Source organism: Macrotis lagotis, chromosome 1 (assembly GCF_037893015.1).
Source record: "Macrotis lagotis isolate mMagLag1 chromosome 1, bilby.v1.9.chrom.fasta, whole genome shotgun sequence".
Lineage (NCBI taxonomy): Eukaryota > Metazoa > Chordata > Mammalia > Peramelemorphia > Peramelidae > Macrotis > Macrotis lagotis.
The window spans coordinates 500,398,005-500,413,755 of record NC_133658.1 but is presented as its reverse complement, the minus strand read 5'-3'; the positions used below and the strand labels follow the sequence as shown (position 1 = coordinate 500,413,755).

The 15,751-nt window shown below is 35.3% G+C and overlaps 1 protein-coding gene and 1 non-coding gene across 2 annotated transcripts in view; one reads left to right on the top strand and one right to left on the bottom strand.

Annotated features, from left to right (window-relative positions):
* Nucleotides 1-15,751, top strand: part of NCAM2 (neural cell adhesion molecule 2) — a 229,607-nt gene that overhangs the window by 160,829 nt on the left and 53,027 nt on the right. The window contains exon 12 of the mRNA XM_074232316.1: nt 11,903-12,076. Within this exon, the coding sequence (XP_074088417.1) occupies nt 11,903-12,076 (174 nt within the window). The remainder of the gene's footprint in view (nt 1-11,902; nt 12,077-15,751) is intronic.
* LOC141510360 (U6 spliceosomal RNA) lies at nt 1,356-1,462 on the bottom strand. The gene has a single exon (XR_012474857.1). It is a non-coding gene; the product is annotated as a U6 spliceosomal RNA (small nuclear RNA).

Sequence of the window (15,751 nt, the reverse complement as noted above, 5' to 3'; positions counted from 1 at the left end):
TTGTTTGAGACCATCATCTGTTAAAATTCATGATTCATGTCAGTTCATTTTGCTTCTGAGAGCTCCCTCCTAAAAAAAGTCATATGACATCATAGTAGTGGAAATGGACTTTTACTTAAGAATTCAAGGTAATAAGATTAAACAATTGACATTTCTGGCACCCATAACTAAAACTTCTGCCATTTCCTTTAATCAACTTTAAATTAAACATTCTAGCCAAAAGAAGCCCCTATCAGTCTTACTCTTGCACAGATCTGTTAAAGAAGCTAACATCTGCAAGTGGTCCCTCCAAATCACCTCCTCTTCCTTGATCTAGGAGGCTGGACAGTATTGTTCACCATAAGTTATTCATATTGAAACTGCTTGCTTTTTTGTCACCTGTTACATTACTGTTGGCTTTTTTGTCACTATAGCCTAGAATATAAACTACACCATCTAATTAGCTCACTCCCCTCTAATGAAATGGGACAAACTATGGTATAAGTTCACTGAAATTTATTGCTTGTCAATTGTTGCTCTGCTACTTTTGCTTGCATCATCAAGATCATCCAGATTCTACAACTAGTTTTCCCAACCTCTATCATATTTTAAAACCAAGTGCTTATAGACATATACCCATACTGTGTGCTTGCACATAATTTTAGTACTCTGTTTCAATGAATGTGAGTCTCTCTAGGTCCAAAAGCATCATTAAGAACATGAGAGTCCTCAGAAGTCTTGCCTTCCAAGGGTTGCTGGCATATTTATAATCTACTGCCTATTCTTTTTTTTGTTTTTTGAATTTTAAAATTTTCCCCCATCTCACATCCTTCCCCACACTGGTCAGTTTGATGTAAATTGTTTCCATACTATACATTGTTCAAAATTGAATGTATTGAGAGAGAAATCATATCCTTAAGGAAAAAATAAAATATAGAGATAGCAAAATTACATAGTAAGATACCTTTTTTTAAATTTAAAGGTAATAGTCTTTGTCTTTGTTTAAACTCCATGATTCTTTCTTTGGATACAGATGGTATTCTCCATTGTAGATACCCTAAAATTGTCCCTGATTGTTGTCTACTGCCCATTCTTTTTCTTCCTTTCCCTAAAGGAGAGTATTTTCTTTTTTTTAAAGATTTCATTTGAGTTTTGAGTCTTACAATTTCTCCCCCAATCTTACTTCCCTCCCCCCACCCCCCACAGAAAGCAATTTGTCAGTCTTTATTTTATTTCCATGTTGTACATTGATCCAAATTGAGTGTGATGAGAGAGAAACCATATCCCTTAAGGAAAAAACAAAAAGTGCAAGAGATAACAAGATCAGACAATAAGATATCTAGTTTTTTTCCTAAATTAAAGGGAATAGTCCTTGAAAAAATATGGAAAGCTTCATGAATTTGCATATCATCCTTGCACAGGGACCATGCTAATCTTCTCTGTATCATTCCAATTTTAGTATATGTGCTGCCAAAGCGAACACTACTGCCCATTCTTAACATTTTCTTTAGCAGCTAAAATATTCAGTTTTTTTATTCAGTTTTGAGTTCCAAATTGTCTTGCTCCCCCTCACACTACTCCCCAACCAATTGAGAAGGTAAGAAATACAAAATCTATTAGAAATATGTCCTGTAAAACAAATTTCTACATTAGACACGTTCTAAAAGAAAGAAAGAAAGAAAGAAAGAAAGAAAGAAAGAAAGAAAGAAAGAAAGAAAGAAAGAAAGAAAGGAAGGAAGGAAGGAAGGAAGAAAGAAAAGAAGAAAGGAAGGAAGAAAGAAAAGAAGAAAGGAAGAAAGGAAGAAAGGAAGAAAGAAAGAAAGAAAGAAAGAAAGGAAGGAAGGAAGGAAGGAAGGAAGGAAGGAAGGAAGGAAGGAAGGAAGGAAGGAAGGAAGGAAGGAAGGAAGAAAGAAAGGAAGAAAGAACCCTGAGTCCATCAGTTCTCTACCTAGAAGTGGATAGCATTTTTCATCGAGTCCTTTGGAATTTCGATGGGTTACTGCGTTGATTGAAGGTACTAAGTCTTCCATATTTGATGGTCTTTACAATATTACTGTTGCTATGTAAATTCTCCTATTTCTGTTAACTGACTTCCTAGATTTTTCTAAAACCATCCTCTTCATCACTTCACATAATATTGTTGTATAATTCATATACACTACAATGTATTCATCCATTTCTCAGTTCATGAGCACTCCTTCAACTGTTGTTCAGTTGTTTCAATCATGACTGATTCTTCATGATTCATTTGGGACTTTCCTGGCAAAGATACAGGAGTGGTTTGGCATTTCTTTCTCTGGCTCCTTTTAAAGATAAAGAATTAGATAAGCAAGGATAATTAACCTCTCAAGGATCACACAACTAATAAGTGTCTGAGGCCAGATTTGAATGCAGTAAGATGAGTCTGTGCCACCTAACTACCCTCCCTTCATCTACCCACTTTTTTTGCAAGGCAATGGTGTTAAGTGACTCGCCCAAGGACACACAGCTAGGTAATTATTAAGTGTCTGAGGCTGGATTTGAACTCAGGTACTCCTGACTCCAGGGCCGGTGCTCTATCCACTGCGTCACCTATCCACCCCATCTACCCACTTTTTTATCCTTCCCTTTTGCTTAATCTCTTTCCTTTTGTTTCTCCAGTGTGTGAAATAGTTTCCTATACTCAACCTGTGTATGTGAATTCTTCCCTCCTTTGAAAAATTTTGGTAAGAGTAGTTTCACACACTCTCCCACTTCCTCTTCCATGTATAGACTTCTATTTGAACACCACATTTCTGTGAGATAATTTTCCCCATTCTTCCCCTATCTCTCAATGTATTCCTGTTTCCACTCTTTTCTGTCCTTCTTTTAAGATCATCAAAACTTAAGAGAAGCATTCCCAGCCCAACTAATTAGACTATCTCTTTGATCCCTGATGATTCTGAGTTTTGAGATATATATGTAGTATGTATGTATGTATAATCTTCACACATAAGAATGCAAGCAGTTTAATCTTGTTAAGTACCTTAGGATTTCTTGCCTAGATTTATCTTTTTATATATCTCTTGTCTTCTGTTTGTCTCATTTTCTTCTCAGATCTGGTCTTCTTATCAGAAATGCTTATAAGTCCTCTATTTCATTAAATATCTATTTTTTTAATCCTACAGTTTTTCTGGTAATTTGCTCTTAGTTGTAAGCCTAGATTGTTTGCCTGTGAAATATCATACTCCAAGTTCTTTTCTCCTTTATTCTGTTGACTTCTAATCAGATGGGTTCTTGACTATTGGTTCTGTGGTACTTGAATTCTCTCTGTTTGTAATATTTTTTCTGTGGATATAATTTGGATATAATTCTGGGAGTTTTCATTTTAGTTTCTTTCAGTAAGTGACTAGTGGATGTTTTCAGTTTCTATTTTGCTACTAAGAGCACTATTATGTTTTCTTGAAATATGATATCTAGGTTTTTTTATTGTTATTGATGTTGTTCATGGCTTTCAAGTAGTTCAATAATGTTGCATGGAATCATCAACCTCAATTTGATCATATTTTAATATTCCTTGATGACTTACAGAGTCATTACCTTCTGTTTGTCCAATTCTGATTATCAGTGAGCTAATTTTAGTAAGATTTCATTTCTTCGGTTTAAAGTTGTTGATATATTTTTATCTTTCTTCCATGGCTCTCATTTCTTTTCCTATATGATTCTCTACCACTCTTATATGGTTCTTAAGGTCATTTTAGCGCTTTTCTTAAATTTTGCTTTAATTCTTCCGGGAATTTTGTTTGGATTTGTGTACACAACAAAATTTTTTTGAGACTTTGCTAATAAATGTTTTCATGTTGTTCTCTTTTGGGTTTGCATTTGAATTTGGACTTGCCTGTCATCAAAATAGCTCTCTGTGGTGGGATTGTTTTTTTGTTTATTCTTCTAGACTGCTTTTATACCTGGGACATGAATTAGCACCAAACTCTGTGCATTCCTGGGAAGGGAATATCTATCCTGAGCATCTTTCTTCTTGCTTCCTCTTGCAAATTTTACAGCTCAAGTTCAGGTCCTTTAAGCTCAGTGCTCCCAAATTGCTATGATTGAGGGGAAATCTGCTCACTGTCTTTCTGAGCATGTCTGTTCCTAATCCAAGTTTGAGTCTGAGCAAGACCTCATTTGCTTTGTTCCTATTCAGGAGTTTCAGAAAACTATTTCCGGAGTCTATTTGCTTCATGGGAGGAGCTTCAGATTCAAGGTGACTGAACTTCTACTTCCCTTTGGTCTGGGACTCCTAGTTATCGCACTGTAGGCAATAACCTGGTCTAGAGTCTAGAACCAAGACTTTGCTTCTACTATCAAAGTCATACAGCTATTGTTTGCTCCTAAACTTATTCCTTGTCCACTATATAGCTAAGACCTGATAGCAACCACTCCTCTCTTCTTCGCCTTAAGTATAATTCTCCACCTCCCTCCTCACCCCTACTCCTCAGTCCTACCTAGAACTGTGTAGTAGGAGATAAAGTTGTTAGAGCATTCATTCCTATTCCTTAAGTAGTTCTCTTGTGTTTCTTTTCCTACTGGAAAGACTCAAATCTCTTTCAGTACTTGGGCACTGGAATGATCCATTCATAGCATTCTTCTGGCCACACCTAATCCCAAGGGTCTGCAAACTTCTTAGACTGTCTCCCCTAAACCAACCTGGACTAGAAAAAAAGACTGACTTTTTCCTTCTTCAGAATTCTATTTGACGGGGCGGCTAGGTGGCGCAGTGGATAAAGCACCGGCCCTGGAGTCAGGAGTACCTGGGTTCAAGTGCGGTCTCAGACACTTAATAATTACCTAGCTGTGTGGCCTTGGGCATGCCACTTAACCCCATTTGCCTTGCAAAAAAAACCCTAAAAAAAAAAAGAATTCTATTTGATGAGTTTTCTAAATCTTTGTTTCATGCTGGAGCTAGAATATACTTCTTTCTGTTAGTCTGCATCTTGACTCCATCTTGCTATGAACTCTTAAAAAATACAGGTGCAGGGGCAGCTAGGTGATGCAGTGGATAGAGCACCTGCCCTGGAGTCAGGAGTACCTGAATTCAAATGCAGCCTCAGACACTTAATAATTACCTAGCTGTGTGGCCTTGGGCAAGCCACTTAACTCCATTGCCTTGCAAAAACTAAAACAAACAAACAAACAAACAAAAAATACAGGTACAGAGATAAATGAGTGATACACTGAAGAATGTTATATTTGCTTGATAGTGCATATACTAAAAGATATTAACAACAATGGGAATTATGCAGAATGTAGAGCCATTCAACTTTTACCTAAGGAATATTCATAGGCTTCAAAAGATTTAATTCCAGATCTGTAAAAGCAAGGGTTATAAAATTAATAAGAGTACTTGAAAAAGTTTATTTAGATAAAACCAAGTTTTCCAAAGTAATGTATGTTTATTTAATACTGTAAGGGTTCTTGTACTAATCACTGTTGTTTAAAATATTCTTGAGTACCTTAGTACTTAAATATATCTGTGATTTCACCAGTTTGGTTACTTCAGGACTTCATTTTGCAAACCCATCTACATCTTCTGATCCTGGGGAATTCTTTTCCTCTAAAATATTAGGAAGTCTATAAGAAAAGATTCACATGAAAGTACAGGTTTGGAAAATAAGAATATCACATGCTAGTTATTATAATAAATGAATATTGTTTTAGGTTGTAGGAGACTTGTAATCTTAAATCTACCAATTACTTCTCTTATCAATTGACCAGAAAACATATATTAATGTACTAGGTACTATGATAAGACCTGGGGATACTAATAAAAAGTGAAAACAATCCCTGTTCTCAAGGAGCAACTCTTAGGTTTCAGTTTTCTCATCTAGAAAATGAGAGTAAGATGAGATAAGACAAAAATGATCCAAGGGTCCATGGATTAGGTACTACTGTGCATCAACAATAACTGCAATTTTATTAGGCTCAGAGCTCATGCTACACTGAAAACTTACATCAGTCAGTGAGCCAAGAACATCAGTTTCAGCAACTTTATGTAAAATGTGAATACATAAGCAGAATGGAAACACTGGAATTTTACAGGAAAACAGAACAGAGGAAGGTGAAGATGCATTTATCAGGAAACAAGTAACAGAAAGGGAAGATAAGGACGTCTACAACAGGAAAACTTGGTCCAAGGTAGAAGTCAAACTGGTCAATACTGGAGCAGAAGTTAATGTCCTAAATATGATTTTGCAGACCAAGTGGAATGCATGACCTGCTTGCTTGAAGCATTGTCAAGAAGCTCAAGATAAAGTGTGGGGAATAATTTTTCTTAGTACTGTGGTGACAAGTCTGAGGCAGAAATTCTCTTGACCTATAGATTATCTTGAAAATTCTTTTTATATAGAAATTTCTGTGAGTGTAATATTGCATTAAATTAGGTATTTAGGTGGTAATTTGTATAATGTTTAAGAAAATTCTATTGCTATATCAAAATCCTATTTTATTTTTGGATGTTCTCATCTCCAAGATTTGCATGATTATATACTGCTTCATTGTCATTTTCCTCAGGTGAGGAGAAAAGCTTCTTGTGCCTTCCACATACTCCTGGGAGGAACCCGCACCACTAGGGAAGGTGATCTAGCCTGGTCTAGAGTCTAGAACCAAGACTTTACTCCTACTATCAAAATCATACAGTTATTGTTTGCTTCCAAACTTATTCCTTGTCCACTATATAGCTAAGACCTGATAGCAACCACTCCTCTCTTCTTCCCCTTAAGTATAGTTCTCCACCTCCCTCCTCACCCCTATTCCTCAGTCCTACCTAGAACTGTGTAGTAGGAGATTAAAGCTGTTAGAGCATTCATTCCTATTCCTTAAGCTAGTTCTTCTAGGTGTTGCCACCTTCCCTAGTGGGCATGGTGGCAATACAGGGTATTGTCCACCTGCCTCAAAGGACTTCCCCCAGAACAGGGATTATATCACTCTCTTCAGACTCCTCAGATGAAATGATGACCCAAACATTTCTCTGACCATGCACCTTGTCCCTTCCATCTCCTGCTGATTGCATTATCCTCCTGAAGGAGCAAACTTCCATTTGCCTCAAAGCAATGATTTCCATCTGCATCAGCACAAGGCAACTCTGTATCCTACAGTCAGCCTGATCTCCCAACCAGGATGTGAAGAATCTCCAGGGCAAAGAGGATCAATCTACCCATTAATCCCAGAGCTTCCAACTGCTTCCATCCCATGAGAGAAGAGGGAAAGGAAAGTTGCTATGCAGGTTTTACTTCCATCTCTTGAGGCCTACTTTTCCTGCCAAAAATCTCTCATCTTCAGAGGGAAGAGTAGTGAAGTAGGGCTTCCCATCAGAAAATCTGATCATGTCCCTTCCATCTTATATAGCATTTGCCTCCAGTCTGATCTCCAACCTCCTTTTAGAAGAGAGGCACATTCCACACGGAAATTGTCATTGCTATGCCCTTCATATCTTAATTATTCCTGTATCATCAACCAAACCAAATTCCCAACCCTTCACCCTCTGATTTCTTATTCCCATATCCTTCATCTTTCCCATGCCAAAGTTTAAACCAAACACCACCTAGCCTTTTCATTATATCTTTTGTAATGTCCATTTGCTGTTTCCAACAAACTTCCTTCATCCTAAATCATTTCTTCTCCCATTCCTTCTGTCTTCTATTACTGAAACCTGACTCTACCCAGATGACACAGGTTCCATAGTCACCCTTCTCCAGAACTAGCTACATATCCACTCATTCCCCATGGTTTACTAGTAAAGGGAGAGGAGATGAAATGTTGCTTCCTCTCCATTGTCACTTGCAGTTTCTCCTCCATCTTCATCACTCAGTAGTCTCTCCTAATCTCTCCTCCTTTATGCTTCATGCTATTCATAACGACTACCTAATAAAAATCCTGATAGGTGTTGTCTACAGAAGCCTAGGTCATTTCCCTTCAATATTCAATGGGTGTGATACATAGCTCATAATCTTTCTCTCCTCTCCAATTCCTACTTTTATTTAAAGGAACTTCAACATACATATTTACTCACCCTCAAACACCCAATCACTCAATTCCTCTATCTACTCACTTCCTCCATCTTTCCCAAACCACATGCATAAATGGTCATATTGATGATCTTGCCATTACTCAAAAAAGTACCAACTCCACATTAAGAATTGTGAAATTTCATTATTAGACCATAACATACTGACTTTTTACCTCTCCTGCCTTCTTTACAAAATCCTACTCTTTTCCCATTTCACAGCCCCTAATTTCTTGACTCTTCAATATTCTCCCAGGCCAGCTCCTTTGCCCTAATCACTCTTTCCTCTTTTCCCTATCTACACTTTACACTGTCCTCCTCTCTTAATTTCCTAACCCCCTTCTCATATTACCATTTATCCCCTACCAAGTATCAACCTTGGATCAGTTCACCATTTGTTGCCTTTATTCCTAAATTAGATTGATGAACTAAGGTGGAGAAATTCATGCAATGATTCTTCTTGCAACTACTATGAATTTATATTAACTAACCTCAACTGGGTCCTCACTATTACTAGATAATCCTTCTACTCCTTCCTTATCAACTCACTATACCATTCTCTATAGCAGCTCTCCCAAATCTTTACATACCTCCTCAGATCTACCATGGCACCCTTTCTCCCCACCCTCTCAGCTGAGAACTTGTCTTATATTGATGCCATTCACCATGAATTCCCTCTTCTAACATCTTCCTCATTGTTACCATGTCACCCCTGTCATGCATGATGACTTCATCTTGTTGTTTTCTAAGGCTAACCCATCTACCTACTCAAGTGCTTCCAATCCATTCTGCCTTCTCTAATAGATTATTATCTCCCTCTCTGTCATTTATTTTCAATTTCTTTCTATATATAGTCTTATTCTCTAATTTCTAGAAACACACCCATGTCTCTCCAATCCTGAAAATTTCCAAACCCATTGTTGTCCTACATAATTTCTGTAGCTAAACTTGCCAAAATTCTATCATAAGTGCCATCACTTTCTTCTGTCTTCTTAACCCCTTTTAATCCAGCTTCTAGACTCATCATTCCACTGAAACCACTCTCTCTCTAAAGTTACCAATGATCTCTTAGTTACCAAATCCTGTGACTCTCATTGCTCATTCTCATTAGCCACTTTGCAGTCTATGACACTGCTGATCACTCTCTCCTCCTTGATTCTCTTCTCTCTATATTTTGGGAACCCACTTCCTCTTGATTCTCTTCCTACCTTTCAGATCACTTCTCAATCTCTACTGGATCTTTATCCAGATCACATCATTTATTTTTAGATGACCCTCGGGGCTCTGTCCTGAGACCTTTTCTCCTCTCTCTCTCTCTATACTCAGCAATTTTATGATCATTTCTATACTGATGATTCTCTTTCTATCTTTCCTGCTCCAGAATGTCTGCTGACCTCCACTTCCATCTCAAATTGTCTCAGATATCTCAAACTGAATTTCCAGCCGACATCTTAAACTCATGTCTAAAACTGAACTCATTATCTTTCCCCTAAACCATTCCTACCTCCTACCTTCCCTGCGTCTTGCAATCCCACAGGTTGTCATCCTCTATTTCACACTATCTATCACCACCCCCATATCCAATCTGTTGACAAAGCCTGTTGACTTCACTTTTCCAACAGCTTTAAAAAAATGCACCTTTCTTTCCTTGTGACAGAACCACCACTCTAGGGCAAGCCCTCATCATCTCATACCTGGACTATTGCAATAGCCTAATGTTGTGTTTAGCTGTCTCAACTCTCCATCCTACTTCAGTCCATGTTCCATTTAACCATCAAACTGATTTACTTAAAGAGCAAGTCTAATCATATCACACAAACTACTCAGTAAACTACATTGACTCCTCATCACTTCCAGGAAAAAACAAAAATACTACTTTATTTGACATTCAAAACCCTTCATAATTTATCCCCCCTCCTACCTACCCAGTCTATTTACACTACTCCTCACCACTTACTCTTTAATCCAGTGATACTGACTACCTTGTTGTTCCTTGAACAAGATATTCCATCTCATGGTTCTGGACATTTTCCCTCCTCCGCCTTCTGACTTCCCTGGCTTCCTTAAGTAAAATTTTACTGGAAACCTTTCCCAATGCTTTTTTATATACATATTTTCTCCTCCAATAGATTGTGAGCTCCTTGATAGCAGGGTTCATCTTTTTCCTCTTTTTGTATTCCTAGCATTTTGCCATGTCTGGAATATAGTAGACACCTAATATGATTGAGAAAGCAAAAGGGAAAAATAATCACAAAAAAAAATTTTTTTACATAGCAATAAGATTTAAATGGCTTACCCAGGGTCACATAACTAGGTAATTATTGAGTCTGAAACTGGATTTAAACTCGGGTCCTCCTGATTCCAGGGATAGTGCTCTATCCACTGTGCCAACTAGCTGCCCTCTTTTTTAAAATGCTTTTTGTTTTGTTTTTGCAATAGGGTTAAGTGACTTGCCCAAGATCAAACAGCCAGGTAATTATTAAGTATCTGAGGTTGAGATTTAAACTCAGGTTCTCCTGACTCCCACAAAAAATTTTTTAGCTTTTTATTCTCTCCAACAAGACTGTTTCAAAAAGAAATTCCAAACACATGAAATTGTAATACACTTTAAAGTTCAAATCCACATACTAAACTCATTCTCGTTGAAGGAAAATAAAAGAATAATTTCTTAAGATGATCTGCATAAAATGACAGAGATATATGTATACATGTTCATATATATATATATATATTTATACATTTTTTTCTTTTGGACATGATTGATTTGGAAATTTGTCTTAGTTATCTGTACATTTTGGTAATTGGGGTTTAATTTTTCATTCATTCTCAATTGGATGAAGGGAGGTAAATTGGGAACAGGAAAAGATATGTTTTATAATGGGAAAAATTATATAAAAAGATTATCTGAACCCAGTATACATACATATATATATATATATATATATATATATATAAAAAGTGTAAAAATAAAAATGACAATTTTAGAATTTTTAACCTGCGCAGATAATTATAAAATTGACTAGACTTACTGCTTATATTTTAGTATGTTTTTATTGAAATGGATGAAAAATAATTACTTGTTAATCTTCAACAGAAATTCATTGAACACAGAAAAATATAATTTAAAAATGTCATCCCAGATTTTTCTTTTTGAGGTTCTAGATTTTATGTAGGTAATAAAGTAATAATATTTCCAATTTAGTATATTAATAAATCTTTTTATAAATAAGCATATTAAAGTCAGACTCTTTCAACTGAATGTTTATTTCAAATGAACATCAAGTAAATGAAACTTTTGAATTTTATACATTGATTTTCTTAAGAATGATAAATTATATTTTATAAACTTTAAAATGTCACATAAAAATAAATGAACTGAATTTTATTATTATAGTACTTTCCAAATATTTGTTCAGTAATGATATTGAATAAACCTATTCAAATTCTTCCAAATAATTAAGATACTGAAAATATCTTCTCATTTAAAAATGACAATGAAATTAATAAAATGAAGTTTAGTTTTACTTTTGTTTAATGCTGTTTTGTTACCAGAGAGTTAAAGATGACTTTCTCATTTTTTATTTCCTTTTACTCAAAGAGAATATCTAGGCAACTATATACTTTTGAAAGTCATATCTGGGGACAGCTAGGTGGCACAGTGGATAAAGCACCGGCCTTGGAGTCAGGAGTACCTGGGGTAAAATCCGGTTTTAGACACTTAACAATTACCTAGCTGTGTGGCCTTGGGCAAGCCACAACTCCATTTGCCTTGCAAAAACCTAAAAAAAAAGTCATATTAAACTGATTGAATAAAAATTTTCCATTGTATTATTGCATATGCAAGTTTTGGTGTTCGATTTTCTAGGTTTACTTTTTTCTGTTTCCAATGTTTTTATTACCTTACAGATGTGCCATCCAGTCCCTATGAAGTAAAAATTATAGAGCTTTCACAAACTATTGCCAAAGTTTCCTTTAACAAACCAGATTCTCATGGGGGTGTACCTATTCAGCATTATCAATTGGATGTAAAAGAAGTGGCTTCAGAAACATGGAAAGTATTTCGTTCCCAAGGAAGTTCAAGTAAGTCAACAAATTTGGAATCCTATTTACTAATTCAAGATGTCTTTAAATATAAAGTCATTTCTTATTTTTGTTTCATCCATTTCATTTTGCATTTCAAAAGAATAGGAATACTACCTAAAATTGAATGAACAAAATTTTGGAAAAATTTATAGAAAGTTTAGATGAATTTACTTGATCTATGATAATGACTTCTTAAACTGAAAAAAAAATTCTGCAGATCTCTACATAAATCAATTTTTACATAATGTGATGCCTGTGAATCCATTCTTTTTCTTTCACTTGGAGGTTTTTTGGTAAGAGTTTTTTTATTTGGGGTGAGGGAGGGAACAGGAAAAATCTGGAATACTGAGCCAAGATACAGGAGCAGAAAGAGAGAGAGCACAATATTGTTTAATAAAGATAACATTGGTGGGTTTTTTTGAATACAGATTTCTTTCAGAATTCTTTATATAAAGTCAAATTTGCATAATGCAAATTTACATAAAGTTAAAATTGTCTGTATAATCACAAGCATACATATGTATTCCATAATAGGTGGGCGGCATAATCTCTCTTGCCCCCATATCACCTCAGTCTGGGAAAAGGAAGAGGATTAGGTTCACAGTTTATAGGGTCCAATCTGAAATTCAAAGTCCAAAATGCTCTCAGATCCCAGTCCAAGGCACCTTGGCATCTCTAATCTTCCATGTCATACTAGCTGAATGCAAAATTCTGCCTGGAATCCTGGCTCCAAGTTTTCCATGGCTTGAATTCCCAGGTTAGTAGGGATTGTCACAGAAAAACAGAAACTGCAGACCTATTTCTGAAAAACAGAGCAAAGCAAAAGGATTAAGGGAGAATAGCACTTCCAGACTTTGAACTATATTACAAAACAGCAGTCATCAAAATCATAGAGTATTGGCTAAAGAACAGAGAATGAAGATTCAGAAACAACAGAACTCAATAATTCATTGTTTAACAAAGCAATATTTATGAATTATATAGAAAAAACTCTATATCCGGTAAACTTTACTGGGAAAATTGGAAAGCAGTCTGACAGAAATTAGTATTGGACCAACATCTTACACAATGTTCCACAGTATATTCTAAGTGAATATATGGACTTAATATTAAAGATCATAGTATAAATGACATCAATAAAAATTTACTTTAAAGAAAGAACATGGTAATTAAACTCTATAATGTTAATAACAAATAATAAATATTTCAGTCAACCAAAACAAAGACTTTTAGCTATTTGGGAAAATCTAACTGAATAACTGCCTTGTCTTTTTTGTTTGTTTTTTGCAAGTCAATGGATTAAGTGACTTACCCAAAGTCACACAGCTAGGTAATTATTAAGTGTCTAAGGTCAAATTTGAACTCAGGTCCTCCTGACTCCAGGGCTGGTGCTCTATCCACTGCACCACCTAGCTGCCCTGATAATTGCCTTGTCTTTAAGAAAACCAGAAAGTATAGAATGTAGGCAAATAAGAGAACTTCATACAACTGAAGAGCAATCAAATCAGTTTTTTTTCTTTTTTTAGATTTTTCAAGGCAATGGGGGTCGGATTTGAATCAAATCAGTTTTTAAAAGGAATATAGAGCAAATGCTAAACACCTACTATGTGTACTGGAAATAAAAGATGGAAATGAAACTATCCCTGCCCCTAAGAATTTTATAATCTTCCAAGGTGGGCTGGGGTTAGGAGTTAACATATTAAGTAAAACAAAATAATTTGAAGTCACTTGTTATTGGAAGAAAAATATCATGTAGGAGGCAGTATTTGAATATATTTGGGGAATCTAGGAGTTCCACCAAGCAGAGATGACCAAAGGAAAAAAATGTAATGATTTGTATAGGAAGCAACTATCAGATGAGTTATTGAAAAGGAAAAAAATACACAATAATAAAAAATGATTTGAATAAATGAAACTGAAAGGATGGAGGGTTTTAATTGACAGGATGGGAATTATGCGATTTGTCTGATTGTGGAGGGATTTAATTGACAGGATGAGAATTATTGTCTGAAAGGTAAATAAAAAAGGAGAGAAGCTTTTTAGAGGATGAGGGATAAGGGATGAGGGAGGTAATGACCTAGTCAGATCTGGTTTTGGAATGTCAGTTTAGAAGTGATAAAGAGAATAGAGACAAAGAGGTCATTTAGAATTTTATTATTTTATTAGTCAAAATGAGGTCAATCTAAACTTTCATAGAAATTTTGTGAATTGGTAAGTTAGAGTGTGGGTATCTCTCAGGATTCTAACTTAGCTTAGTCTTCATATATGTTAATGTTGGATTCCCAGGGGTAGCTAGGTAATAGAGTCTTATAAATCCATCTAGGTCTTCAGTCCCTCCCCACCCCCACCAGGGGAATTCATTTATGAATTATTAAAATTCATTTTTTAATTATTTTTATTCTCTGTTTATTGTTTGGTTAATCTTAATATTTTATATTTTGTAAGTATATTTGTAACTCTTCTATTTCCAGTTTTGCTGGTAGGTGTTCAATTTTTCTTTATTATTAAATATTTTGAAAAAAAATTTAAAATAGTATTTTGCATTTAGGGTCTCTACTCTCTTGACCAAGTCTTCTTCAAAAGAGGATGTCAAAGTCAGTTTCTTACAAAAGAGGATGTCAAAGTCAGTTTCTTAGTTGCTGTCTTGTCCTCTCAGTATATCTGTTATCTTTTACTTGATCTAATAGATCAACTAATTAACAAAAGTTCTGAGTGATCTTCTGAGCCCAACATTACATTAATTACCTTGTAATATTCCAATTTTGACCTTTTCAATATCCTTTTAATGTCCTTGTTTTTATTCTCTAGGTCCACTCATAAAATCAGGAAATCATTATGCATTTCTTGTTCAAAAACATCATAATATTTATTAAACATGTCACATTCCATTTTTAAGAAGTGGTAAAATAAGAATTGTGTTTAGCAAACCAATAATGCTAAAATAATCATTAAACATTCAGCACATAGAGCAAGAGATGATGAAGTAATAGTTATAGGCAATTAATATGTATCAAAAAACAGTAAAATGAGAATATTAATTAGCAACAACACTATCAGACAGTTTGTATTTATAATTATAATGAATTTTTGCCACAGAGATTCAGATATTTCTTGTATGAAGCCAGTGGCAAATGTAGATTGACAACAATGCACTGACTTCTCTTCTGATCCTGCAAAATGAGATGATGCTTGCCAGCTACTAAGTGAGGGACTCAATGGACCCTGAATTCATGCTGGTCACTCCTGACCAATAATGCCACTCCTGAACAAGAGGCTGAGGATCTTTATTCCAGTTTCCACTTTTATTGAGGAGTTCAGTTCATTGACAAAGTCTTCATCTTCTCCCAAGGTTGAAGGGATTTTTACTGAGGATTTGGTAGAGTCTTTTTCTGTGTCTGTGAGCTCAAGCTCCCATTCTGTTTTGTTCTCCCTACTACAACAGTGCTAATGAACCAATTAACACAATTAGTTTAAATAAAGTGATATAGAAACTAGAAAAAATATAATGGGTTTATTAAAAAATGAGAAAATGATTATGCAAAAGAAAAAAATTCAAAACTCCTAAATTAAAGGAGTTCCATCTGTAACATGGATTTTCAGCAACTGTGCTAAATGCTAGGAATACAAAGAAAGACTAAAGAGTGTCCTGTTTTCAAGTCTGTAGTCTAATGG